This window comes from Notamacropus eugenii, chromosome 1 (assembly GCF_028372415.1).
Source record: "Notamacropus eugenii isolate mMacEug1 chromosome 1, mMacEug1.pri_v2, whole genome shotgun sequence".
NCBI lineage: Eukaryota > Metazoa > Chordata > Mammalia > Diprotodontia > Macropodidae > Notamacropus > Notamacropus eugenii.
This window is the reverse complement of record NC_092872.1, coordinates 427,647,728-427,674,890: the sequence shown is the minus strand read 5'-3', so window position 1 is coordinate 427,674,890 and position 27,163 is coordinate 427,647,728. Positions and strand designations below refer to the sequence as shown.

The 27,163-nt window shown below is 38.9% G+C and overlaps 2 protein-coding genes and 1 non-coding gene across 4 annotated transcripts in view; 1 reads left to right on the top strand and 2 right to left on the bottom strand.

Annotated features, from left to right (window-relative positions):
- RBL1 (RB transcriptional corepressor like 1) overlaps nucleotides 1–16,123 on the top strand; it is a 66,888-nt gene extending 50,765 nt beyond the window's left edge. For both annotated transcript variants that reach the window (XM_072631505.1, XM_072631504.1), the window contains 6 exons: nucleotides 657–833; nucleotides 5,833–5,904; nucleotides 9,109–9,196; nucleotides 11,600–11,745; nucleotides 12,447–12,611; nucleotides 13,172–16,123. In XM_072631505.1, coding sequence (XP_072487606.1) covers nucleotides 657–833; nucleotides 5,833–5,904; nucleotides 9,109–9,196; nucleotides 11,600–11,745; nucleotides 12,447–12,611; nucleotides 13,172–13,342 — 819 coding nt within the window. In that variant the 3' untranslated portion in view covers nucleotides 13,343–16,123. The remainder of the gene's footprint in view (nucleotides 1–656; nucleotides 834–5,832; nucleotides 5,905–9,108; nucleotides 9,197–11,599; nucleotides 11,746–12,446; nucleotides 12,612–13,171) is intronic.
- A 326-nt stretch (nucleotides 16,124–16,449) lies between these two features.
- Nucleotides 16,450–20,409, bottom strand: LOC140518948 (uncharacterized). The gene is made up of 3 exons (XM_072631519.1): nucleotides 19,741–20,409; nucleotides 19,151–19,236; nucleotides 16,450–17,048 (listed from the first exon to the last, which is right to left on the bottom strand). The coding sequence occupies exon 1, from the start codon at nucleotides 20,223–20,225 to the stop codon at nucleotides 19,854–19,856; it is 372 nt and encodes a 123-aa protein (XP_072487620.1). The 5' UTR covers nucleotides 20,226–20,409; the 3' UTR covers nucleotides 16,450–17,048; nucleotides 19,151–19,236; nucleotides 19,741–19,853.
- LOC140521828 (small nucleolar RNA SNORA71) lies at nucleotides 19,374–19,508 on the bottom strand. The gene has a single exon (XR_011973110.1). It is a non-coding gene; the product is annotated as a small nucleolar RNA SNORA71 (small nucleolar RNA).
- Nucleotides 20,410–27,163: the final 6,754 nt, after the last annotated feature.

The window sequence follows — 27,163 nt, the reverse complement described above, 5'->3', positions numbered from 1 at the left end:
AATTACATAGTCAACCTTTTTCAGTGTGACACTTCACTATTTTAAGGATCTGTAATTTCATAATGTTCTGAATGCAGTCAGACATTTTGACCCTTTTCATCTTATATGGTTGCCTGCATTGCTCTGCAGATATTTTTAAAATGCTTTTTACCATGTATGCCTGCTTACAAGTGTATTATCAGTTATGATCTACAAATGTTAATAGTCCAAAGTACTAATGTTATGGTATAAATTTTTCAGTGTTGCTTACTTGCCCACAGCCTGATTTTATTTAAGACAGTGCCTGAGGATTTTCACATGTCCATACAATAATTTATATGGTCTTTTTAACACATACAACTATATGTGTTCAAGAATCACTTAACTTGAATATTGAGTAATTGTAATGATGTCATGGCCCTTCTTCTTTTGGGTAAACAAGGGACTCTTAGTATGGAATGTTGTATATACTGCCAGACATGCTCATTGTTGTGTAGTTTTGCTTAACTGTTTTTTTTTTTTTTGTTTTAAGGGAAAACTCATTGCAATAGCAGGTAGAGGACACTGTTTTCTAAAATAAGTATGATATAAAAACAAAGATGTCAGTAACACTTATTTTTAGAAAAAAAGATTCACTTGGCTTTGCACTTAATATATTGTTCTTTATTCCATCTTAGGTCTATCATTTGGCAAGTGTACGCTTACGTGATTTGTGCTTAAAACTGGATATTTCCAATGACTTGAGAAGAAAAATATGGACATGTTTTGAGTTCACATTAGTGCATTGCTCTGATCTGATGAAAGACAGACATTTGGATCAGCTCCTCCTTTGTGCTTTTTACATTATGGCAAAGGTAATATGTTGGTTTGGGAAAGTATATTTTATTCATATTGGCTTCACTTTAGGTATGAACTTGATCTATTAAACTTGATCCTGTATTAGCCTTCTCCTTTATAGACCAAATAACTCACCTTTGTTGGGAAAGCAGTGAATTCTGATTATTGCTATTTTTATTTCCTTTGTTCTATTCAAGGTTCCAGAAGTACCATTCTTCCTACATGATAAGAATAGCCTCTTTAGAAATTAAAACTTCTTTGTACACTAAACAATTATGGATTGATAGATATGTAAGAGCCCTTAGATATCATCTAGTCCAATCTCAACTTTAGCAGAAGAGGATACTTAGGACAAAAATGTTTTTCTTACCAGCAAAGATGGTAGAGTAGGAAGAATGCATACAGTCCAGCTTCCTCACAGTTGTTCCAGCAAGGATCTAAGAAGTAAGCCAGATGGGGTAATGATCAGGAAATCTAAGGAGAAACTACAGTGAATCATTTTTCTAGCCCAAGATAACAAATTTGGCAAGTGACTGGGGCAAGAAGCTAGAATGTAGTTAGCTGGCAGGTCTGTTGCTTTGACCCTAGGGTTTGGATTTAGTCCCTAAACACAGATCAGGGGTGGGCTGGCAGCTCTTTTGTTCTGACTGTGGAGCTGGTTATAAGACTTGGGCCAAGGGTGAGTGACTAGGACAGAAGCTATAGGACCAAAGGTTGACCTATAGCTCTGTTACTTTGAATCTGAAGAAGCTTTCTAGCTAACTAATAAGGGCTAGTACAGAAAATACATACTTGAGCAGCACCCAGAAGCAAATCTGCAATTGTGTTGCCTAGGCCTAAACCAAGGTCAGGAGCCGGAAACGCTTAAGTCCATGAGGACAGCAAGCAGATCATGCCCCATATCAGACTGCTGAAAACGTACTAAAACTTTGCCATATGTGGCTTCAGCCAAACCTGTGATCTTTGAAGAATATAACATTCAATACCCAGAGAATGCAAGGGCAAGACCCCAGATAAAACAGGCCAGGATCATACAAGGCCCTGGCATTCTTTCCAAAGGTACACAGAGACTGGTCCTAACACAAAGTATTCAGTAAATATGGCTAGAAGAATGAGTAAACAAATAGACTGCATCATAAAGAAATGTTATAGAATTAGAATTTCCTAAAATACAAATGGAGAAGAGATTAACTGCAAAACATCTATAAACAAAGCCTCAAAGAAAAATACATCTTGGCCTCAAAATTTCTAAATGACATTTTAAATGAATTGAAAATGCTAGAGGAAAGACTTGGAAAAGAAATGAGACTTTGGATAAAAGATCTGGAAAAAGAATTAACAGCCTTCCTCAAATAATAGACACCTTGAAAATCAGAATGAGTCAAACATAAGTTAACTGTGCCATGAAATAACAAGAAATATTAAAACAGTTAAAAGACTGAAAAGATAGAAGAAAATATAAGGTATCACATATAAAAACAACTTACCTGGAAAACAAGAGAAAGAGCGGGTACCTTGATATCATATTTTCAAGGAAACATGAAAGAAAACTGATTAGACCTAATAAAACTGGAAGACAAACTGAAAATACATAGAGTCTATTAGTTACCTTCTGAAATGCCAAAATAAAAAGTCCCAGGAATATCATAGCCAAAAGCTAGAGCTTTCTAGTCAAAGAGAATGTGTTACAAGCAGACAGAAAAAAAAACTCAAGTACCATGGAACCACAGTCAGGATTGTACAAGATTTAGCAGTGACCACCATAAAGAAATGGAGAGCATAGAATATAATATTCCAAAAAGCAAAGACTTACAACCTAGAATAACTTACAGAAGACTGAGTATAATCCTTATTGTGGTGGGAGAGGGGATGGACCTTTACTGAAAGAGAGGACTTGTAAGAATTCCGGATGTCGAGACTGGAGCTAAGTCAAAACTTTGAATTACAAATTCAGGAGTCAAGAGAAGTACTAAAAAGTAAATACAAGTGAGCAATAGGAAGAAGCTCTTATTTCAGAGTTGTTTTAATTTGTATTTTTCTAATCAGTAGTGATTTAGAGCATCTTTTCATGTGACTATTGATAGCTCTGGTTTCTTCTTCTGAAAACCACCTGTTCGTATCCTTTGACCATTTATCAACTGGGGAATATTCGGCTCTTATTTTTATAAATTTCTCAGTTCCCTAGAAATGGGGCCTTTGTCAGAGAAACTTGTTATATAATTTTTCCCCCAGTTTTCCTGTTTTCCTTCTAATTTTGGGTGCATTAGTTTTGTTTGTGCAAAAGCTTTTAATTTCATGTAATCAAAATTACCAATTTTACCTCTCATAATCCCCTGTATCCCTTATTTAGTCATAAACTCTTCCATTATCCATAGATCTGACAGGAATGTTTTAATAGAGGGAAAGGACACAAGTATCCCTTAGATGCCTAATGTCATAGAGAGAGTTATATAAAACAGGAGCTAGGAGTAATTTTGCTTTGACATCTTATCTTAAAAGAAGAAAGTTGTGGGGAGAGGGAAGAATACACTAGGGAAGAAGTGGGGGTGGGGTGGGAAACTCATCTCATAATTAAGGTATAAAATACTATACAAATTGGGAAAGGGTAGGGAAATGGAAATCAATTGAATCTGATTGATTTGGTACAGCTTAAGAAATAGAAAGATTGACCAGTGGAATATAATTAGGTTCACTATATATGGAAGCAAATATAATTAGGTTCACTATATATGGAAGCAAATGAAACTAACAGCCTTTGTTTGACAAATCCAAAGACTCTTCTAGCTTGTGGGGTAAGAATTCATTGTTCGACAAAAACTCCTGGGAAAACTGGAGAATAGACAGGCAGAAATTAGGTTTAGACAAACATGTCATACCATATACTAAGATAAATTCCAAATGGATATATGATTTCTAAACAAAGAGCCATAGCATAAACAGATGAGAACAGTAAAGATGTTCTCTTTCAGAGTTATAGATAGAAGAAGAGTTTATAACCAAATAAAGGGTAGAAAAGATCACAGAAGCTAAAATAGACTATTTTGATTACATAAAATGAAAAAGTTTTTGTACAAACAAAACCAAAGCAACTAAGATTAGAAAGAAACCTATCAATATCAACTCAGGAAAAAAGTTGTAGCAATTTTCTCTGGTAAAGATCTTATTTCCAAGTTTACAAAAGTTGCTGAATTAAATGTATAAGAATAAGTGTCATCTAGTTCAACGCTTTTTAAACTGTGGGTCACAAAGCACTAAAGGGATCACAAGTACAAAAAAAGTTTAACAAGCCCCGATCTTGTTGATAAATGGTAAAGGATATGAATAGGCAATTTTCAAACGAAATCCAGAATGTCTGTAGACATATGAAAAAATGCTTCATATAATTAATGCTTGGAGAAATATAAACTAAAATAGCTCTCAAGTTTTTAACTCATAACCAACAGATTGGCAGAGATTACAGAAGAGGAAAATGACAGCTTGAGGGACTAGGGGAAAATAGGCACATTAATGCACTGGACCTATGCGTTAGTCTAATCATTCTGAAAACCAATTCAGAATTTTGCCCCCAAAGTTATGAAACTGCATACCTTTGACCCAGTAATACAGTTTTTAGGCTAATATCCCAAAAAGATCAAAGGAAGACGACATATGTGTATAAAAAAGTTATAGCAGATCCTTTTGTAGTGGTAGAACAGAAGACTAAGGGGGTACTAATTCATTAGGGACTGGGCAAATAATTATGGTATGGGAATGTGTTGGAATACTATTGTATCATAAGAAATGGTGAAAGGGACAATTTCAGAGAAACCTGGAGAGACTTAAGTGAATTGTTGAAGAGTGAAATGAACAGAACCAAGAAAAAAAATTATACAGTAACTACATTGGAAAAAACAAAGAACTTTGAAAGACTTAAGAACTCACTGACAACCATGATTCCAGAAGACTGAAGATGAAACATGATACCCACCTCCTGACAGAGAGGGAGATGGGTTCAGATATAGAATGAGATACATTTTGGTTATGGACAGTGTGAGAATTTGTTTTACTTGATTAAACATATCTGTTACAATGGTTTTGTTTCTTATTTCTATTGACAGAGGGAGGAAGGTGAAAGAAAAAACAAATGCTTGTTAATTGAAAAATTTTAAATTAAAAAAATTGTTTTAACCCAGTTGTATATCTAGGTATAGCAATAGCAGTTGTCTAATTTCCTTTCCATTTCAATACCTTCAAATGAATTTCTGTTCCTCTTGATATTAACATTCTTTTTTTATGCAAAGTATTAAAGTCTTTTAAGTAATTAGAAAGGTTAATCCAGGTAAAATGTGAATATAGCTCAGAGAGCCACACAGTAAATTTAGATGTTTCATTGTTGCTGTAGCTGACTGATATGAAACAGATTTATAGAGTGAGAAAATATGAATTAAGCCTTTCTCATACATTTAAGTAGAACCTTCATTATACCACAAAATAAGCATTTTAAGTGGGTTGACTACACTGTCAATCACCCACACTGTCTAGTAAAGTTCGCTGCATAGTAGGTGTCCATGTGGACACTTACAGTAACTCTAAGTAATACTTAGAGTTACTATCCCTTAAGCATCAAAACATCTGTAGTCTGTTTGAAGTAATAGAAGCCAAATTCTGGTATAGGAAATCTTGTTTTAACACTGAGATATATTCTAACTTTTGGTGTGTACTTTATTCACTTTTTAAAAAGTGCTGAACACTAATGAAACAGGAAACTTAAACAATTCAGTTATTACCAGAGGTGTCATGTTCTCTCAGATCTGTGGAGGTTTATATTCAATAAAGGGATAGTAAATTTGCCTGTGCTTTGTTGGTGGTGGGTCCATATAGATTTCAGAAACCTATTCTTTAAAATGAGAACCCTAATTATGTTGTTTATTGTCCTTAAAGTTAATGCTTTTATGGATGGCCACTTTACCTGTTTTAGTTTTCAATCATACTCATTTTTTCAATAATAGTTGAGAAATGCAGTTTTCTTTTTCTTAGGTAACAAAGGAAGAGAGAACTTTTCAAGATATAATGAAAAGTTACAGGAATCAGCCCCAAGCAAATAGCCATGTAAGTAATAATACTGTTTTCTTTACTAATAAGAAATGTACTAGTTTTTTCTTAAATGGTTTCTGTTAACACTGGAAGGAAAAGACATAATTTCATTTATAAACTGTATGTTAATGTACTTTAGGTCTAAATTTCAGATTTATTGGATATTATTAAATTGAAGAGAAAGAATGTTATAATGAAAGGACAACTACAGTAGGAAACGAAACCAGAAAATCTTTTCCTATAGCTCTGCCCCATTTACAAAAGAAGGTTTATATCTATAAGGTTCTAGAATGTTAGAAAAATGTCTTAAAATTAGAGAGTTTTGAGACATTAAAAGTAATCTCTTCCAACTTGGTCATTTTACTGAAGAAATTGAGTCCTAAAGAGAGAACTTGTCCACCAATCCAGCATTAAGCAGTGACTTAGTGACAAAGTTGGCACTAAAATTGAAGTTTTTTGTCTCCTATTCTAGTGCTTTTATTAGACTACTACAATATGCTAAAGTGTTGAAAACTTTCAAATTGAGTGACAATTTGGTGTTGTTAACAAAAGTTAAACTTTAAAAAAACCCTTAAGTTAAACTTTGTCACTTTTCACTTCAGAGTCCTGTTGCTTGACTATTCAAGGTAGAAGCTAAATATTTCCTAAAGTGTCATAATGGAAGATGTGCTATGTTATTTAAAACTTTCTGTTCAAATAAATGTAAAAAAATTTTTAAAGTTGTAATGTTTTAAAAATATCCAGTATGGAAATGAGTAAAAAAGAAATCTCACTTCTTAGAGATTTATTTTAAGACTTTGAAATTCTTTTATATGATCACTTTCATTATGTCCTCATGCAGTTCAGAGACAGAAAGGCATTTCATTCATGCTCCATAGTCAAAGACAGAAGCTGTCACCAAGAATTCCTTTTCAGCCAACCAAATCAACAAAATCTTCAACAAAGACAAAAAAATTAACAAAATTACAAAATACTCTTCACACAAATACAGATCTAAACAATTGGAGAAATATTAATTGCTTATGAATAGATCAAATAAATATAATAAAAATGACATTTTTATCTAAATTAATTTACTTTTTCAAGTGCTATGCGCCAAACTACCAAAAAATTATTTTATAGAAGTAGGAAATAATAACATTTATCTCAAAGAACAAAGAGTTAAGAATATTTAAAGGAACCAATTTTTTAAAATGTTAAGAAAGCTTAGGAGTTTCAGATTTCAAACTATTACAAAGTGGTAATGATGAAAACAGTTTAGAACTGACTAAGAAATAGAATGGTGGATCAGTGGAATAGGTTAGGTACATAATACACAGTAGTAAAAGACCATAGTAATCTAGTGTTTGATAAACCCAAAGGTCCAAGCTTTGGAGACGAGAAAACTGCTGGAAAAACTGGAAAGCAATTGGGCAGAAACTAAGTAGAGACTGACATCTCATACTGTATACCAAAATAAGCTCAAAATGGGTACATGAGTTAGACATAAAGGGTGATATCACAAGTAATTTAGGGGAGCATGGAAAATTTTACCTGTTCTATAGATAAGGGAAGAATTTATGATCAAACAAAGGATAGAAAAGCTCATGGGAAGTAAAATAGATAATTTTGATTACATTAAATTTAAAAAATTTTGCTCAAGCAAAACCAGTGTAGCCAAGATGAGAAGGAAAGCAGAAAACTGGAGGAAAATTTTACAGCAAGTTTCTCTGATAAAGGCCTCATTATAGTGATACTGAGTTGAATTTATAAAAATAAGTCATTCCCCAATTGATAAATTGTCAAACGATGTGAATGAGCACTTTTCAGAAGAAGAAATCAAAGTTCTCGGTAGTCATATGAAAACATGCTCTAAATCACTACTGATTAGAGAAATGCAAATTAAACCATCGCTGAGGTACCACCTCACACCTGAGATTGTAACATGACAGAAAAGAAAAATGACATGTTGGAGGAGATGTGGAAAAAATTGACATATTAATGCACTGTTGGTGGAGTTGTGAGCTAACCATTCTGGAGAACAATTTGGAATTATGCCCCCAAATCTATAAAACTATGCATAATCTTTGTCCCAACAATACCACTACTAGGTCTGTATCCCAAAAAGATCAAAGAAAAATGAAAAGAACCTTTTTGTAGAAAAATATTTATAGCAGATCTTTTTGTAGCGACAAGGAATTGGACATTGAGGAGATACCCATCAACTGGGAAATGGCAGAACAAGTTGTGGTATGTGGTTGTAATGGAATACTGTTGTGCTGTAGGAAATGATAAGAAGGTTGGTTCAGAAAAACCTGGGATGACATAGATGAACTGATGCAAACTGAAGTGAGCAGAACCAGGAGAACTTTGTACACAGTAATAGTAATATTGTACAATGATCAATTACGAATGACTTAGCTTGCTATTCTGATTGACAACAATCTAAGACAATTCTGAAGGACTTATGATGAAAAATACTATCCACCTCTAGTAAGAGAACTGATGAAATCTGAATATAGATTGAAACACAATTTTTCCACTTTATTTTTCTTGCTTTTCCTTTGCAGCATAGATAATATGGAAATAAAATTTTACCTTATCTCACAGGTCTAATTGATAGCACATTTCTTACTTTCTCAATGGGCTGCAAAGAGGAAGAAAGCAGAGAATTTGGAGCTCAAAAATTTATTATAAGGTTAAAAATAAATAAACTTTAAGAAAAACTACCATAAAACAGTATTCTAAACTATATCTCTGCTTTGTCATTGTTAGTATTCAATGATTGACTTTGTTTCCTCTTTTGGTCTCTTTTTTGTTTGTGTACTTTAAAAGTTTTTTTACATGTAAGTCATTGTCTATACTTTTCTAATTCTGCTTTATTTTATATCAATATGTCTTTCCATATTTCTTTAGACTCTTCATTTGCTGTTTTAAGTTGCAAAGTGAAATTTGATTACATTGCCATTCTCCCAGCTTGTTCATCTATTTCCTAGTTGCTGGATATACCTCAATTTGGCATTTAAAGGATTAACTAGAACATTACATTTTTCTAGCAGTATTGTTCATACATATCTTTGAAAAGAAAATAAATGAAATCATTCTGATAGATATTATATTATTTTAAAATATTCAGTAATGAACCTGTTGATTAATTATTTTGCCTTCTTCATTTAGGTGTTTGGTAAGCTTATGCCACTTTTTATAACTGCAGTAGTCTTTTTCTCCTTTTAACTCTAGGTTTATAGAAGTGTTCTTTTGAAAAAAATTCCAAGAGAAGTTAGCATGTACAATAAAAATGTAAAAGATACGGAAATGACAGATTATGGTAAGTAACCGAATTTAGTTGACTGTTCTGCTTACAAGTTTTTGTTATGATGTATTCATTATAATGAACTCCTAAAGATTTCCTCAAAGAGTTCTCATGGACCCCTCTGGCAGTCTGTTGAAGTGTGCCATTATTTTTCAGAATGATATTTTTAAATGCATAAAATAAAACTTGTAGGATTATAAGGGAACCCAATTATTGAAATATAGTTATCAAAATATATTTTTAAAAAACTGACAGGTTAACTGTTTTCCCCTTGATGGTTATCTTCTTTAGGAAAAGGTTCCCAGTATATTTACATAAAATGAACAAAATCCACAGCAGATAACCTATAAGGGTGGACCTAAATGATAGCAAACAGGGTTAATATCCATTTTCTATTTTAAAATAAGTTTTTAGTTTTTACATCAACTACATTTCTGACTATATTCCTCCCCACATCTCGTTCCAAAGTGCCATTCTTAATAATAAAGAATTTTTGAAAGAGGAAAAGTTCTATGAAACTGTTTCATACCCATGGTTCCCCACCTCTGCAAAGCAGGATGGAATGGTGTGCCTTCTCATATCTTGGGGCCAAACTTAATGAGTATAATTTCACAACATTCAGTTTCTGTTGTTTTTGTTCTTTCCGTTTGCAATGTTATCATTATATATGATGTTTTCCTACATCTGCTTATTTCATTTTGCATCAATTCTTAGAAATCTTCCCAAGTCTCTCAATATTCATCATGTTCTTTGTTTCTTAAAGCACAGTAATACTCCATTATATCCAAGCACTACACTTTACTTAGCCATTAACCAACAGATTAGCATATAATTTGTTTCAAGTTCTTTGCTCACCACAAAAGGTCATCTGATCAATACACCATGTTTCAAAATCTTTTTGGGGAATATCCTGTATTTTTGTGTATATGGGCCATTCTTTTATCATTGACATCTTTAGAGTATATGCCTAGAAGTGGAATCTTTTGTTTGTAGTAGCATTTTCGTCACTTTTTTAGCATAAGTTCAAATTACTTTCCAGAATTGTTGGACCAATCGTTTGCTCCACCAGCAATGAGTTAGTGTTCCCATCTTTTCACAAAGCTACCAGTTTTCTGCTAGGAGAGGCAAGAGACCCTAGATGCCCTGTTACTTATCATTAGGTTTATTATTTATCAGTCAGCAAATATTTGTTAAGCAGCATTATGTTAGGCATGGGGGATACAAGCAGGAAGACTGAAACAATTCCTTCTTGCATAAATTTTAAGTTCTAATGAGGGAAACAAATACATGTAAAAAAGATAGACAACAGTATAAAGGTAATAATATATACAAAGTAGTTAAATACAAGGGCATTTGGGAGAGAAAGAATTAGCAGTTGACACATCAGGAAAAATTTCATTGAGAACATGTTTCTTGAGGTGCTTGAAGGAAGAGATGGACTTATGAGGTGGAAGGAGGGAGTACATGTTGATCATCGCCTCTAGGCTGCCATTATTAGAGGAAAGGGTTGAAAAAAAGTACCACTGATATGCTGTATATGCTCTATACCAGTCCAAAGATTTTCTTTCATCACTATTGTACACATACATTCATGTTCATTCTTCTAGATACTGTGGGTCATGGAGGGGCAGCTAGGTGGTGCAGTGGATAGAGCACCAGTGCAGGAGTCAGGAGGACCTGAGTTCAAATCTCATCTCAGACACTTGACACTCACTAGCTGCGTGACCTTGGGCAAGTCACTTAACCCCAATTGCCTCATCCTGGATCATCTCCAGTCGGAGGAGAAGTGAGGCTGGTGACCTGCACAGCCCTCCCTCACTCAAAAAAAAAAGTCAAGTGCAAGTCATGTCATTATTTCTCTGATGGCATGATCTTCTTTGGCAATGAAGGATGAACACACACATGGGTATGGATAAATTTGGGATAGCCACCTCCTCTAAGGTGACTTAAAACAGTGCATGTGTTGGCTTCTGTTTTCAGTACCTGTGATTGACCTTCCTTTCCTAGTCATACAGAATTTGCAAAATATTGCAGAAGGAAAATTGTTATACAGATACATTAGCTGTATAAAACTTTTGAGACACTGTATGAGGAAAATAACAGGTGTTAATGAGTAAAAGTTTCTTTATCTTTGTGAAAATGTTACACTTGTATTGCCTTATTTCCTGGCTTTCTATTCAGACTGTAAAATAAGTTTAATATGACATTGTCTATTCCAGACTTCTGTTTCAACCTTACAACTTTACATTTCTCCTGCTAACTTCTTAATCATATTTCAGTTTCTTATAAAGCTCCTAATACATAGTAAAAGCTCAATATAAAGCCTTTTTTTTTTTTATATTTTGGCAAAAATGTTATTTGAAGTTCCCAAATTTTGCGCAAAAGCAGACTGGCTACAACATAAGTCCTTTTCAACAGATTTAGATTGTGCAAAAATACCAGACTGTTCCACAGGATCAATGAAAGAAGAGAGAGGTGACCTTATCAAATTCTACAATGAAGTTTATGTAGGAAGAGTGAAATCATTTGCACTAAAATATGATTTGTCAAATGAAGATCATGTGGTATGTATGTGCAAATTTTCCTGTTTTCTACCTGTTGCTTTTCAGTTGCATGTCATAGCTGTTAACATTGATTGACCCTTAATAGAAACAAAAGATAAAGTAAAAAAATTTATGTATATATGTATATTGGGGCAGGTACGTGGTATAGTGGATAGAGTACAAGTCAGGGACACTCATCTTTCTGAGTTCAAATCTGGCCTCAGACACTTCCTAGCTGTGTGACCCTGGGCAAGTCATATAATCCTATTTGCCTTAGTTTCCTCATCTATCAAATGAAGGAAGGAAGAGGCAAACCACACCATTATCTTTGCCAAGAAAACCCTGAATTGGGGTTATGGAGAGTGAAATATGACTGAACAATAGACGTATATATTTGGTAATCAGGTTCTGACCCTCCTTAACTGTTCTACTCATAAAAAAATGTAAATGTAAGGTTACCCTTAATTAGAGCTGCTCTTACACAGTCTTACACTTTGAAAGACCAGTGTTTGCAGCACCTCGGACTCAGGGTAGAATTCTAATGAACCTAGAAAGATGCAGGTTCATCTGTTAAGTGCTGAAACACAGATGGTAGTAGGAAGCAGTTTGTTTTTTAATTCCAGCTAAGCAGACATCCAAAAATATTAAAAAAAAAAAAGTTGCTAGGCTTAAAAAAAATCCTTAAGCAACTACACCCAAAATGACATATTTTAAAATTTCAGATGGAAGCTCTGCCTCTGTCTCCTTTCCCAAACATTAAGCAGCAACCAGTGTCACCTCGTCGGATCTCTCAACAACACTCCGTTTATGTGTCCCCACACAAGAATGGGACCTGCCTTACCCCAAGGACAGCTCTGCTTTACAGGTTCAATGGCAGCCCTTCCAAGGTCAGTGCTTAAGCACTTTTAACATCGTTTTAAAAATTAATTTGTTTTTCTTTTAGCTTTTGATTGTTTTGTTTTTTACTTTGAACTTTTATTGGAAAGGTACTAAATTTCAGGAGTAAAAATTATAAAAGAACCGCTTTTCATGTCCAGTTTTCAGTTTCTTCATGTCCTCATTATTTTAAGTTGAATATTCTCAAGAAATTCACTTAGAATAAACATTAAGGAATCCTCAGATGAGGCAGGCAAGGTTTTTGTTGGTTCACCCACATTTGTTCCATGTATTTAGAAGATACCAACTACTTTAAAATACTTAAGTATTAAGAGACACCAATTAATTTTAGTTATAAAATGTACAGACATGTCCTAGGAAGATGAGTTACAGGTACTTACCTCCCGTAGGTGAAAATCTGAGTGAGTGATCTTAAAATTCCTTAAAAGGATGAGATCTAATCCACTACACTTAGCACACTGTCCTAGATGCAGTGAGGAGGTTTTTGCCTAAAACTGTGCACGCACACATATAGGGAGGATTTTGTCTAAAGTTTTTCTGTTTTTGACAGAGTTTGAAAGACATCAACAATATGATCAAACATGGCGAACCAAGAAGCAAGAAGCGAGCATTAACCATTGATGGTGATACCCAATCACCAACTAAGCGCCTCTGCCAGGAAAATGACGATGTATTACTGAAGCGACTGCAAGATGTTGTCAGTGAAAGAGCCAATCATTAACCATGTGGTTTCAGGAAAAAAAAAAAAATCAGATACAGGTCAGTTCCCCATTTTCTGAAAAGATAGGCATTTCTTTGGAACTTCCCCTTCTGCACATGTACAGAGTCTCTTGGGACACCCTGTATCGTGTGGTGTAAAAACTGCAGAATGATTTCAGTACTTTTTATATTTTTATTTATCCAAAATGTGGCATAACAGACAGAAACTGTGCTTGGCAGTGAGACCTTTAATTTATAATTATCTTCATACAACTCCTGATTGGTTTTGGCACCCACCATATTGCAGTTTTCTTTCTTAGGTTATTAAGAATGTATCAGATGTCTTCAGGGGGCAAATTACAGTGACGTGGAATTTTATTCCCATGATCATCTTTAAGATTAGAACTAGATGAGCAACAAGGTAAAAAATTATTTCTTAAACCATAAGGGTATACTTTTGGAGGGGAATGTCTTATGTGCCTTTTTTCATTTGGCATATGGAATCTCACTGTTTTTAAGTTAATGAAGCAGGAAGAAAATTGTAAATAATTCCCTAAGAAGTTTTGAGCCAAACTTTTCTAAAATATGTCTCTATGTTCTGTTGTAAATATAAGTAACCTATTTTTGATATTAAGAATACCTTTAACCAAAGCTTTTATAGCTTTCACTTGTTGTCATTCTAAGAAAGGAGTTGGCAACCCCATCTAGCACTTGTGCCAAAAGATAACAGGCCACAGAAAGTAAGAGTTGGATTTGATTTAAGAGTTTTATCTGGTCCAATCTATACCTCACTAGGAATCTCTGGTACATCTCCATCTAGCCTTCACCAGAAGACCTCCAATGGGGGTGAACCTACTACCTCCCAGGGAAACCCATTCGTCTTTGGGATAGCTCTTCTAGTTAGGAAGTTGAGCTGACATCTACCTTAGTGCAGCTTCCACCTGATGTACATACTTTTGCTTTTTGGGTCAAAGTAGAACAGGTCTAATTTCCCTATCATATGACAGCCCTTTCCTTAATGATCCTTTTCCTCTTAAGTTTTCTTCTCTTTCGGATAAAAATCCCATGTTCTTTGGAAACCAGTCTCATTCTGGTCATCTTCTTTTGAACTTGCTCCAGTTTGTTATCTGGCATCCCAAAAGGTCAAAAAGAAAATGAAGCTAGTCTGACATGACCTATTCTTGATAAAGTTTTGATCACTAATTCCCTTTCTAAATGCTCACTATGTAATCCTCAGGTTCTAGAATTTTGCTGGGAATTGAGGTAACGTCTTTTTACTAGCTATTATTCTGCATATAGTCTGTATGCAAAGCCATTATTCATACATCTTAAGCTTTATTCAGAAATTGAAATCGTTCCCATATAGTGGCTTCTTGACCAGGTAATCTGCTTCCTAAATCTCGACTTTTCTTTTGAAGCTTCTACATTAATAGTAGAGGGATGAAAATATGCTTATCCTTAGTTTAGCAGTACTTTCTAGGCTCCTTTTAGTGGTATTATCTTTCCTTCTATAAATCATCTCGTGTGGATAGTGGTCATCACATTTGATATTTCTCAGAACACTTTGTCACATCCTTGGGTAACATTCCTCAGGAAGATACTAGAGCTTTCTCGTCTTTGACAGGTAGCTATGTTGGTACCCCTCAGCAGGGAGTGACCAGCAACCAGTATTTGTCTCATTGCTGACCTTCACTGGATGACTTATCTTCTGATGGGATCTTAAGATCCACAAAAAATTGCTTCCTACTGTGGATTTAAATCATTCCCCACTAATTAGGAAGTGCTTCCTACCTATTACTTAATTCCATAGATTCTTTTTGATCCATTTGTCCACTAGCCTACATTTTGGTAACTGTTAGGGCTTGTCTCAGTTCCTTCTCAAAGAAGGTCTCATTCTTTTAAAGGATACCTTTTCTTCTCCCTGAAGAACTAGAGATAAAATTCTTCTAGCTTGTCATGGCAACCTGCTATGGTGATCTGTTTGCCACATCTGATGACTGCTTTGGTGGCTCAAAAGTAAGGCACCTCTCCCAGGCTCACCCCTTTTCAGTTTTAATGGACAATTAGCAGATTTCCTGCTAAGCCCTAATTCAGATAGCTGTCCTCAGCTATCTTATGAGGGTCTAAAGCTGAAATACCAGCTCATTTATTCTAAGTCTGTCACCCCTTTGCTTGCTTCAACAGCATGATCATCCCAAGATCTTGCCCCAGCTTGGTCACAATTCTTTACTTATCAGTGGTTCTTGATTTTAAACACAGCTGCCAGTATTGTGTTTGTGCCCACATTCACACTTCCAGATCTCTAAAAACCCAGTAAACAGCAAAGAATATGGCAGACCTGTAGTGCAGCACTTGTGTACTCATGTACATGTAGTTTCACTTTTCATGTACTTATGTTAAGCAGCTTGGGAGATAGCCACCTCACCTCTTCACAGACTAGTAAATACCCATATGTTGAAGTGACTTGCCCAAGGTCACACAGCTTTGAACCTTAGGTCCTGTTACTTTCCTTCTAAAAATAAGCCTTACTTATGTTTCAATTTATCCTTTAAATTTAAATAGTTTTAGGTAACATTTATGAAAACATTATTTGTGTAGTATCTACACTTTTTGTAAGTGAAGATACAGCATATCTTAAGTGTATATATCTCTATGTAACTATAACTGTTATGTCCTTTCTACTTTCACTGATAGCATGCAAAAGGCTTGTACTTGCACAGGAAGAACATCTTTTTATAGTTGTTTATTTCTTCTGTCTTATACATGCTTAATATTAATAAACCATTTAAATTTTTTACATTTACCTCCAAGAGAGCTGACTGGAAACATTTGTGCCAACATTTAAAGCCTACTTTTAAAAATTTCAGTGTTCTAGGTCAATAACTGCTAATATGGGAATGACCTGTTGAAGAAACATTAGTAAGTACTCAGGAATAAACTCCAAGTATATTCAAATATACATTAATAAAAGGACCTTTGATGGTTATTCCCTCCCTCCCCAACACCATGGTAAAATACCAAATTAATGCCATCTACTACCAATTATGATACAGTTTGAAGCCATTCATACATACATATACAAAGTTGTTTTTTTAAAGAACAAAGAAATTTACAGTAACATCATAGGGCTTTATAAGCATGATCAAATTTATTTAGAAACAGTGTCATCAATATGATTTGTTATGGCCAAACTAGAGTTTTTGTGAACTAATTTAGGAGCAGTCCATACTTTTCCAAACATTTTTATAAGATACTACATTCTAAATTTCACAAATTCTTCCAAAACAGTTTACCACTTACTATAATAGTTTCTTAACTCAAATGGAAGCCTATTAGGACTTAACTTACTGTGAGAATAATGAACCATGATGGAAAAAAGGTCAAGTAAGGATGGTAGAGAAGAACAAGAGTATTCAGGTCCAGAAGCCACAAGGAAACAAAAAAGTGGGAGGTAAGATTAGGTTGGGAATGTTACCCCAGAGGTGAGTAGTAGTGAATGACCAGGCTCACAGGAGCTTTCTCTTCCCTTTGTGCCAGAAGCCCCAGAGATTTTCCAGAGGATGAGATATCTAGATCCAGGTAATTCTCCCTTTTCCCACCATGGTGTTTCATTTCAGCAAGGCAAGTCCATCATGACCAGAATTCTGTTGAAGCCAGGCTTTGTAACTTATTTTTTTCTTCTTGATGTTTTATGCTATTCCAGAAATGTAGGCCAACTGACTAGAGTCCTGAAACAAGGGAAAAACAAGTGGCTCTGTGAGATGCAATCAGGAGTGATACCCACTAAGGGCCCCTAAGGCCAACAGTTTCTTCAAGCAATTATTTTAGTAACCTAAAACATGGCCCAAAATCCAAGTCCTGAGAATCTGTTTGATCCTATTTTAAGCTAGGGATCCCATCTTCCTCATCCTCTTAACCCATAAAATGTAAGCCATACCCCGAAGCCAGACAGTTTCACTATCTTTGTATACCCAGCATCCAGTACATAAGTGATATTTGCCAAAGAGAATATCCTCAACGATTTGAAAAGTCTATTGTGGGCAAAGCACAGACACTAAGACAGGAGTTTATAACAATATATTTTAAATTATTTCAATGTAATTGGTTTCCTTTGCAATCGTATGTATTTTATGCTCTTAAACAGGATTCAGGGGTCCAAAAACTGAACCAGAACGCCAAAGGGATCCATGACAAAAAAGGCTGAGAATCTCTGCCTGTTCTAGAGGAGACTGACATATAAAGCTGGCTGTAGATACCTAGAAGTAAAACTCAGCCAGAAGCTAGAGGAATAAGGATCTTCAGCTATACTTAAATAGCAACTTCATTTCTCTAGTAATAGGGTTTAGCTCACAGGGTCCTGGGACAGGTATGTCACTTATCATGATTTTATAGTTTTGTGTTGTTTCTAGATCTACTTCTCGGCTTTCTTGTGAATAAGCATGCTCAGCAATCAAGTATGGTCCAGTTCTATGAGAAGTCTCACTACACTGCCTCTCTAAGCCACTTCATAATTTATCATTCACCAAAGGATGAGCAAGGAGTAACACCTTAACATTCAAGTTTTACTAAAGATAAACTAGCACTCACATTTATCCATCACTTTGTAGCTGGCAGAGCATTTTCTTTATAACCTGTGTGGGCTTTATTAGTTCAAGTACTTTTCTGAGAGGCATCACTGTATAGAAGTCAAGAGAAATGGATTAAGTTTCATCCAATGACAATGGCTGCAGTGCCTGGGCAAGTCACCTAACCTGCAATGGATTTAAATGAAGTTTGTGGGCTGGATGAAAGCAGGTGGTGAACTGGATAGTTCTGTAGTTTGCCCACCTCTGCTCCAAGTAACTCTTTTAAAAGACTGCAAGTTGCAGACAAGATGCCAACCTGCATTAATAGAAGGGAATTCCCAAGAAAAACAGAACCAGTCTCTATCACCACTAACAGTTTATACACAAGGAAACTAAGACCCACTTGGTCCACTGTCAAATATTCCAAGGAACTTAACTAAGAGCCAAGTTCAAACTTTAGTCTTTTGAGTCAAATTTGGTGCTATTTCAAAGATTGATTTCAAACACAAGAAAAAATAATCTTTACCTTGTACAACCAAACCTAGGTGGCATAGTTAAACACTAACAACATAGGTTCAAAAGTAGGGAGTGATTCAGAAGAAACACACAAATGAAAAAAAATTGGTGAAATTTCATAAGACCATGAAGTATCAGAGCCAAGATTTTAAATTAGATCCCTTATTTCTAAACCTAGCATTGTTTCCACCATATCCACACCGTTAAGCTCTTTATACCTATTAGGGTTATATGCACCAGACAAATGGCACCAAGGCAAGAGTCTTAGAGCAGTTGGTGGTTCAATGGGCTTGGAGCCAGCAACACTGGAGTTAAAACCTAGGCTTAGACACTTATTAACTTGCGTGACCCTGGGAGGGATCATAATAGTATCAACCACCCTGGGTTGTTATGAAGATCAAATTAGATAACATCTGTAAAGCATCTAGCACAGTACCTGACACGTAAGAGGTGATTAATAAAAAGTACCTTTTCTTCTATCCTAAGAGTGACAAAACTAAAAACAATCTTAAGACCTCCAAGGGTCTTGATATTTAAGGATTCTCTTAGGGATAAGTGCTCAATAAATGCTCCTTCCCTTCCAAGAGTAACAAACCTAAGATACAGTCCTAAGACTTCCAAAGATCTGCGTTGGAATACTTGTTCCAGTACGATGTTAGTGCCCATTTCAGCTGTATTCACCTCTAAGAGGAAGAGCTAAGATCAGTGATTCCCTCCCCTTGCACTTAGATCAGCAGAAACCTCCTTACCTCGGGGAGGGCAAAAGCATTTGACCAAGACAGAATCCTCTTGTAGACGATGGGCTCGAAACGGCCCGGTAGGATAAAAAGACAACCTAAAATGAAGGACAAGACAATCAAGTCTCCGTGAGCCGCTCACGTCCCAGCGCTCCCCAAACTTTGCCTTCTCGGTCCCTAGCCCCTTCCTCCAAGCCCTCCCCCCACTCTGTAGCGGTCCGGCCCAAGGGCCACGTGTGTGAAAGGTACAGGGTTTGAAAAGGGCCGGGTGCTGACCCTTCAAACACGGGAAAAGCCTTTCAGGAGTTTCTTTCCCTGCACTATCGATGACCAGGCCACAGTCAGACCACGATCACTTTCGAATGCAGGGCCGGGACGGTGTTCCAGGACGCGGATGGAGGCGCCCCGGCGGCCGCTCAACACACGTGGGCTCCTTCCTTCACAGTGCCACCTGCACGCCTCTGGACCCCACTCTCCGTCCCGCACGCCGGACGGGTCTAAGCCCTCTTCCCCAAAGACAGACCCCCCCCCCCCCCCCCACCGGGGGCGCCATAAGCGAGCAGACTCCCCCGCACCTTTTCTTCCCGCCCTGGACCACGCACCATCTCGAGCAGCCGTGTTGCAGGTGCGCACCCCGCGGGGCGAGGGGACCAATGGAGGCACGGCTGCCACGGGGAAGGCCCGACTCGGCTCTCACCGGCCCTCCGCAGTGAACTCAGGGAGGGTCAAGCCGCCGGGGAGGCGCGGCTGGGGACGACAGGCGAGAGACAGGAAGGGGCTCCATGACGGCCGCTGCGAAAGGAAGAACGGGGCCCCGCAGAGGCTTTATAACGCCAAGCCATGGCGTCACTTCCGCCCTGTCTGCGCAGGCGCCAAAACGGGTACGTGGGCTACAGCGTCCTCTGCTGGACAAGGACGGGAGGGACAAGGTTGTTTTCTCTCCCCTAAACTTGTAGGCGCGCATCTTGCTGAGATCAAATGTGGCCCCAGACACGACTGCCCTATGACCCTGCGCCCTGTCTGCCTCTCTTTTGTTATCCATAAAAATGAGCTGGAGACGGAAATGGCAAACCACTGCAGTATCCATCTCTGCCAAGACCCCAAAGCGGGTCGCCAGCGCGGGGTCATAGGGCAGGGTTGAACTCGGCCCAACAACCCCATGCCCTTCGGGAGGAGAGGAGGACCTTGCTCCAGTCCCGGGATTCTTGCTCTCTAAGCAGAGGGGGAGGGGCGCAGGCACTGACAGACCCTCACGGACACGTTCCCGCAGGCGCACACGCTCGCGTCCTCAGACTGGGCTTCGCGCCCGATCACCCCAGAAACAGGGACGCACCCGCGGCCTTCCGAAGCTTCCAGCCGCCCCGGTGTCTCCCCGTATCTTTCTCCTGGTACCACGTGGGCACTTGATTAAATGCTTGTTGAACTGAATTGGTGGGAGTCTGATCTCGTCCAGATCCTGCGTTAAACGGACCACAAAACCGGCCGGGCCGAGCCGGTCTGAGTCGGCCCCAGCCCCTGGCGCGCTCCCTTTAAGCCGGGCTCCCCTCCCCTCCATCGTGGCACCGTGGGAGGCTGCCCCGGGCCGCGTGCGCCCACGGGAGGCCTCCATCAAGGCCTCTCCAGGATGCAAGGAGGAGGGCCAGCCTCCCTTCGGGCTGCCAGTGTAGCCTACGCAATCAGCGATCAGTCTCCCCCAGATCCGCCACCCGCATATCGGAAAGTAGGGCATTTCCCTTCCACGTCATGGCGCCTTTCCAAGAGCCAGCTGACCGGCCTTTTCCACAAGGGAACCGCATCTCGGACAAGCTTGCTGCGCCTGCGCGCCAGCGCGTGTCAGCGCATGCGCACCAGCCCACGTGCCTAACGACAGGAGCCAGAGCCCGCCCCATGGTGCGCACGTGCTTCTGTGTGTGCTCGTGAACATGTGTGTGCATGTGCACGTGTGTGCTGTGTAGTGGGGCTGCTTCTGCGTTCTGTCGAGGGAGAATATGCATGTTTACACACATAGGGCGTGTACGTATGTAGGCACGTGTCTGCAATACCTTTTCAGAGGAGGAATTGTCTCCCTTTGGCTTTTTTGTAATAAATTCTTGTTGATTCAGAGAAGAGGATGTATTTACGCTTTCCCCAGACCCGGTGCTGCTTTGCTCTTCTCACCCGGGGCTGTGTCCTTTGGGCCTGAGGTCGCTTGGCTTCACTCGGCTCCCCTTCCCCACGTTTGGATCTGGACAGCTGGGTACCTGGTGGACAGGGAGAGGCCCTGGGAGGCAGGGACGCTGGAACTGGAATCCAGCCCGAAGCAGATCGCTTTGTCTTTGCCTCGGTGAGGATTAAGAATAGCACCCACCTTAGATGGTGGTGGTGAAACTCAAGGGAAATCACACGGGATGTACGCAAAGTTTCAAGGTTAAAATTGCAGAAGGACTTTGAGGATCCTCCACATATGTGAAGTGCTTTTCAAAACCTAAAGTGCTATTAGCTGGTATTATTTTTTATTTTTTCCCCCATGGTTGGTATTGGGGAGGCTCTGGACTTGGACTGGGTCCAGATGGCAAGAGGTCTGGTGTCTAGGCCCTCAGTGGTTATAATCTCTATGGTCTCTAAATCTAATGTTCTATAGTGTTAACTCATTACTTAACACTTTAAGGTTTGCAAACTACTTTCCTCAGAACAAACCAGTGAGGTAGAAGTGTTATTCCCATTTGTCAGCTGAAACTACTGAGGCTCTGGGATGTTGTGATCTACCCACAGTCTCGATATCTAGTAAGTATACAAGTCTGGAGCAGAGCCTAGGTCCCCCAGTTTACTGTCCTATCCATTATGATGACTGTGGGACAGTGTGGGGGACTTCTGTGACTGAAGTGCAGTGAGCCTCCAAACTCCACACTCCTCATGCACCAGACTTGCCTCCCCACACTTCCTCACAGCCCTGAGAGATGATTAGAGCTCAAGACAAAGATGTATAAAGAAATGGAAAATGGGGGAGGGGGAGTTTGGAGGGGTTGTGGAGAGACAAGGATAGAGAGGGAGCTAGATGTCAGACGCTCTGAGAGAAGGAAGCACAGATTAAAAATCACCATAGAACTAAGAACAAGCAGAAACTTAGAAAGTAATCAAAACTGGGAGGTAAATAGAGAAAGATAAGGACTGAGGAGAGAGAAGAAAGATTTGTCAGTCATCCTGCATGTGTTTGTCACTCTTCAGGAGTCAGGAGGACCTGAGTTCAAATGTCACCTCAGACACTTGATACTCACTAGCTGTGTGACCTTGGGCAAGTCACGTAAACCCAATTGCCTCATCCTGGGTCATCTCCAGTCATCCTGATGAGTATCTGGTCACTGGATTCAGATGACTCTGGAGGAGAAGTGAGGCTGGTGACCTGCACAGTCCTCCCTCACTCAAAACAAAGTCAAGTGCTAGTCAGGTCATTATTTCTCTGATGGCATGGTCTTCTTTGGCAACGGACAAACACACACACACACACACACACACACACACACACACACACACATATACACACACATCACTCAGGCATCTTCTGCCCCCTGCAGGGAAGGGACTAACAGAAGAGGTTTGGAGAGGGAGAGAGATGGCAGGTCGTGCCTAGGGGAACAGAAGGGGAAGGTGGTGTGTGTGTGTGTGTGTGTGTGTGTGTGTGTGTGTGTGTGTGTGTGTGTGTGTGTGTGTGTGTGTGTGTGTGTGTGTGTGTGTGTAAGGAGGACATTATTTGAAGGGTATTTTTGGGAGGAGGGCTCTGGTTTAGATTAGTGGGAGAGACTGACCTCTATGCTCGTAGCCTGGGTAAGAAAAATCAAAACTAGGGGTGGAAGTCAAAGTGTTTTAAAGCTGTCCTAATGCGCTGAAGACTTCAGGTGGTAGGGGAATGAACATGATCACTGTCTTAGCTAAAAGTCTGGCACTGGGAAAAGGGGTTCAAGTTGTTCCTCTTGGGCATCCCCTCCTCTGGTAGAACTAGAAGCAGTGGGTGAGAATTATCAGGAGATGAGATTTCAGTTTGAGGGCTATCTAGTCCTCAGAACCCTGTCCATCTTACCCAGTCTTCAAGAGCCTCCTTTCTAATCCCCCTCCCCCAATTCCTCTTTCCCCTTTTCTTAACCCTTTACAATCTGCCTTCCAACCTTATCAATCAACAGATCCTGCTCTCTCCAAAGATCTTGTAGTTGACAAATCCATTGGTCTTTTCTCCATCCTCATTCTCCTTGACCTCTCTGCAGCCTTGGACACTGTTGATCACTCTCTCCCCCTTGATACTCTCTGTTCTCTAGGTTTTGGGGAAGTCGCTCTCTCCTGGTTCTCCTCCTACCTATCTGACTGCTCCTTCTCTGTCTTCTTTGCTGGATCATCCTCCCGATCACAGGCTCTAACTGTAGATGTTCCTCTTGGTGATCTTATTAGCTCCCATAGACTTAATTACTGTCTCTTTGCTGATGATTCTCAAATCTATCTATCCTGTTCAGTCTCTCTGCTGACCTTTAATCTCATATCTTCAACAGCTTCATCTCGAATTGGATGTCAATATGACCAAAATGGACCTCATTATCTTTCCCCCTAAAGTCTCCCTCCCCCTACCCAGCCTTCTTCCGCACCCTCCCAGTCCCTTACATTGCCTAGATTCCTCACCATCCCTCACTCCCCCATATTCAAACTGTTGACAAGGCTTGTTCATTTCACCTTAAAATATGCCCCCTTCTCTCCTTTACATTGTCACCATCCTGGTGCAGACCCTCATCACCTCTCACCTCGATTACTGCAATAAACTGCTGGTGGGTCAGCCTGCCTCCTGGTTCTTCCTGCTCTAATCCATCCTCCATTTAGCTACTTAAGTTATTTTCCTAAAGCACAGGTCTGATCATGTCATACACACACACACACACACACACACACACACACACACACACACACACACACTCTCACTCAGTAAACTCCAGTGGCTCCCTATTACCTCTAGGATTAACTACAGAAGGTTCTGTTTAGCATTTAAAGCCCTTCGCAATCTAGACCTCTCCTACCTTTCTAGTCTTCTTTCACCTTACTCTTCAATATGTATCTTTCACTCCAGTGACACCAGTCTCCCAGCTGGGCTCCAGGCATTCCCTCTGATGGTTCCCTATGACTGGAATGCTCTTCCCCCTCAGCTCTGACTATTGACCTTTTAAATTCCAACTAAAATCCTACCTTCTATAGGAAGCCTGTCCCAACCCCTCTTAATTCCAGTGACTTCCCTTGGTTAATTATCTATTTATCCTATATATCTTGCTTGTATATAGTTGTTTGCAGGTTGTCTCTTCTATTAGTATTGTGAACTCCTTCACCACAGAGACTAGTTTTTGTCTCTTTTTGTATCCCTAGCATTTGATGCAGTTCCTGGCACATAGTAGGTGCTTAATAAACATTTATTGATTGGTTGATTGTTTTATCAGACATCTATTGCACACACTGCCCTCCTCCCCCATCAGCCAAGGCTGTCCAATCATTTTTCCAATCATGCTCAAAGTATTTTCTCCTAACACTCAGGTTTGACCATATAACTCCCACCTCTTCAAAAAACAAACCAAAAAACCTCTTCTAGCAGCTTGCTTTTACCTCTAGAATGAACTATAAACTCCTCTTGATGGCATTTAAAGCCCTGCATCACTTGCCCCCAGCCTATCTTTCCGAACTTGTTGTTACACTCAGTCCCTTTCACCTACTCTACAGTTCACCCAAATTGGTCTTCTTATTGCTTTTCATACATGATTGTTCTTCAGTGATTTCAGTTGTATCCAAGTCTTTTTTGACTCCATTTGGGGTATGGGCAAAGATGCTGGAGTGATTTGCCATTTCCTTCTCCAGTTCATTTGACAGACGAGGAAACAGAGGCAAACGGGGTTAAGTGACTTGTCCAGAGTCACACAGCTAGTAAGAGTCTGAGGCCAGATTTGAACTCAGGAACAGGAGTCTTCCTGTTTCCAGGACTGGTACTCCATCTACTGTACCATCTAGCTGCACCTTCATACATGATATCCCAGGGAAGAGAGTGCTGGCTAAAGTTGGAGGAACTGGTTTCAAACCTCATTTCTAATGCTTAGTACCTTTATGACCTTGGGCAAATCATTTAACCTCCTGCCCTTTAGTTTTCTCATCTGTAAAATGAGAGGGTTGGACTTGATTGCTTCTGAGGTTCCTTTTAGCTCTGGCCTGAAGATTCCCTTTCTCCAATGCCTTTGCACTGGCTGTACCCCCTGCACGGAGCATACTCCTTCCTTACCTCTATCCATTAGTATCCCTAGTTTTCTTCCTGATTGAGCTTATGAACTCCCCAATACTTCAAGCCTTTCTTTACCCTTCTCTCAGCCTCCAAAACTAACATAATAATAGAGGCAATTCTATTTGATCATGTGCTCTGGCCCTGTGGGGATTGAAAGGATTTCAGCCCCTTATTAAAGGACATACGTAATTCCAAGTACCTCCTTTCCCACCTCAAGGTGAGGGGGCCATATCAGAGTCCATGGGCCACCAAGTCAGGAACTCAGTAAACCTTAAAAGGAATGACTTCACCTCCTACCACTTTTTTCTTTCCACCTGCTGAGGGTGTGAAAATGCGGAGAAGCTCACTTGCTTTCTTGGACTTTCTATAATGGGAGAGAAGGTACTCTGCCCCTGCCCCTGCCTTTGCTCTACCATCTACACCAGCTCCTCTCACATAGCATTGGGTATGTTATGTATGTGTGTGTGTGTGTGTGTGTGTGTGTGTGTGTGTGTTGCTATGGGAATCTAAGACTGTACCTCTTCATAGCTGTGGTGTGACCTACTTTTCAGGATATTCACTTATCTCTTTAATGATCTGTCCTAGCCTTCCAAAAATTGGAATTAAAATCACGTCTATAATCTGCAAACAGTTTTCTTTACTTTTTTTTTAGTGGGGGGAGCAACAATCAGGACATTTGTCTTTATCTCGGACTATAGCACCTCCCCCATGTCCCGTAGTCTTTTGATGATCAAGGATGGAGGGCTTTGCAATCACATCTGTCAGCTTTTTCAGTATTCAGGAATTTAGTTCATGGTGCTCCCTTACTAGCTCCTTATTTATCTTGATTTTCAACTCCCTATTAGTCATTTTTTTATGCCATTTTGCAGGTAAAATGTCTCTTGCTTTTCTGTCATCAGATATCATTTTTTCATCTGTCCCCATTTCTATAGGTCTATCCCTTCTTAGATCTTCTTTTTTCTCCACTGTAGCTTTGAAAAAAAGCCCTACAACCATATTTTAAAACTCATATGTGAAAAAAAGATATAGCAGCTTTAGGTAATAGTAGAGAACTGGAACTAAAAGAGTGGCACTCATCACTTGGGAAATGACTGAACAAATGATGGTATATGAATATAATGGAACATTATTGTGTCAGAAGAAACAATGAAAGGGACAATTTCAGAGAAACCTGGGAAGGCTTTAAAGAAGTGATGAAAAAGAAAAAGGAGTAGAACCAGGAAAACGAAAATTTGCATAAATTCGCATGAAAATTTTATATGCAGTTTTACACACTTGTACATGTTTCTAATGTTTCTAATTAATGTTTCTAATGCTTATAGTGTTTGCTAGAATACATTTCAGTAATGGAATCCATGTGAGTTTCTAAAGGATAGATGTTAGCCAAGAAGATATTTTCTTAACAGCAATATAGTAATAAAACTGTAAGGAAAAATAGCCTTGAAAAAGGTAAGAAATTGATTGAAACAATGACCAACCTAGAGACTTGCTGCCCACCGGGCAGAGTGGTGATGTACTGAAGGTGTAGACTGGGGCATACATTTTCAGAAACAATGTCATACTTGTTTTGCTTGATGATGCACATTTGTTATAAAGTTTTTGTTTTTCTGGGGTTTTTTTGGTCCCTATGGGATGGGGGTGAGGTTGGAGGGAGAGAGGTATAGTATTAGAATTCTGCTCTCCCATAAAAAAAGTTATTGAAGAATTTTTTTTAAAAATGTACACTAAAAAGGTGAGAAGGAAACCTAAACAAGACA

Coding starts and splice junctions, on each gene's coding strand:
- LOC140518948 (XM_072631519.1), bottom strand. CDS start 20,225: ATGGATACTGCAGTGGTTTGCCATTTCCGTCTCCAGCTCATTTTTATG.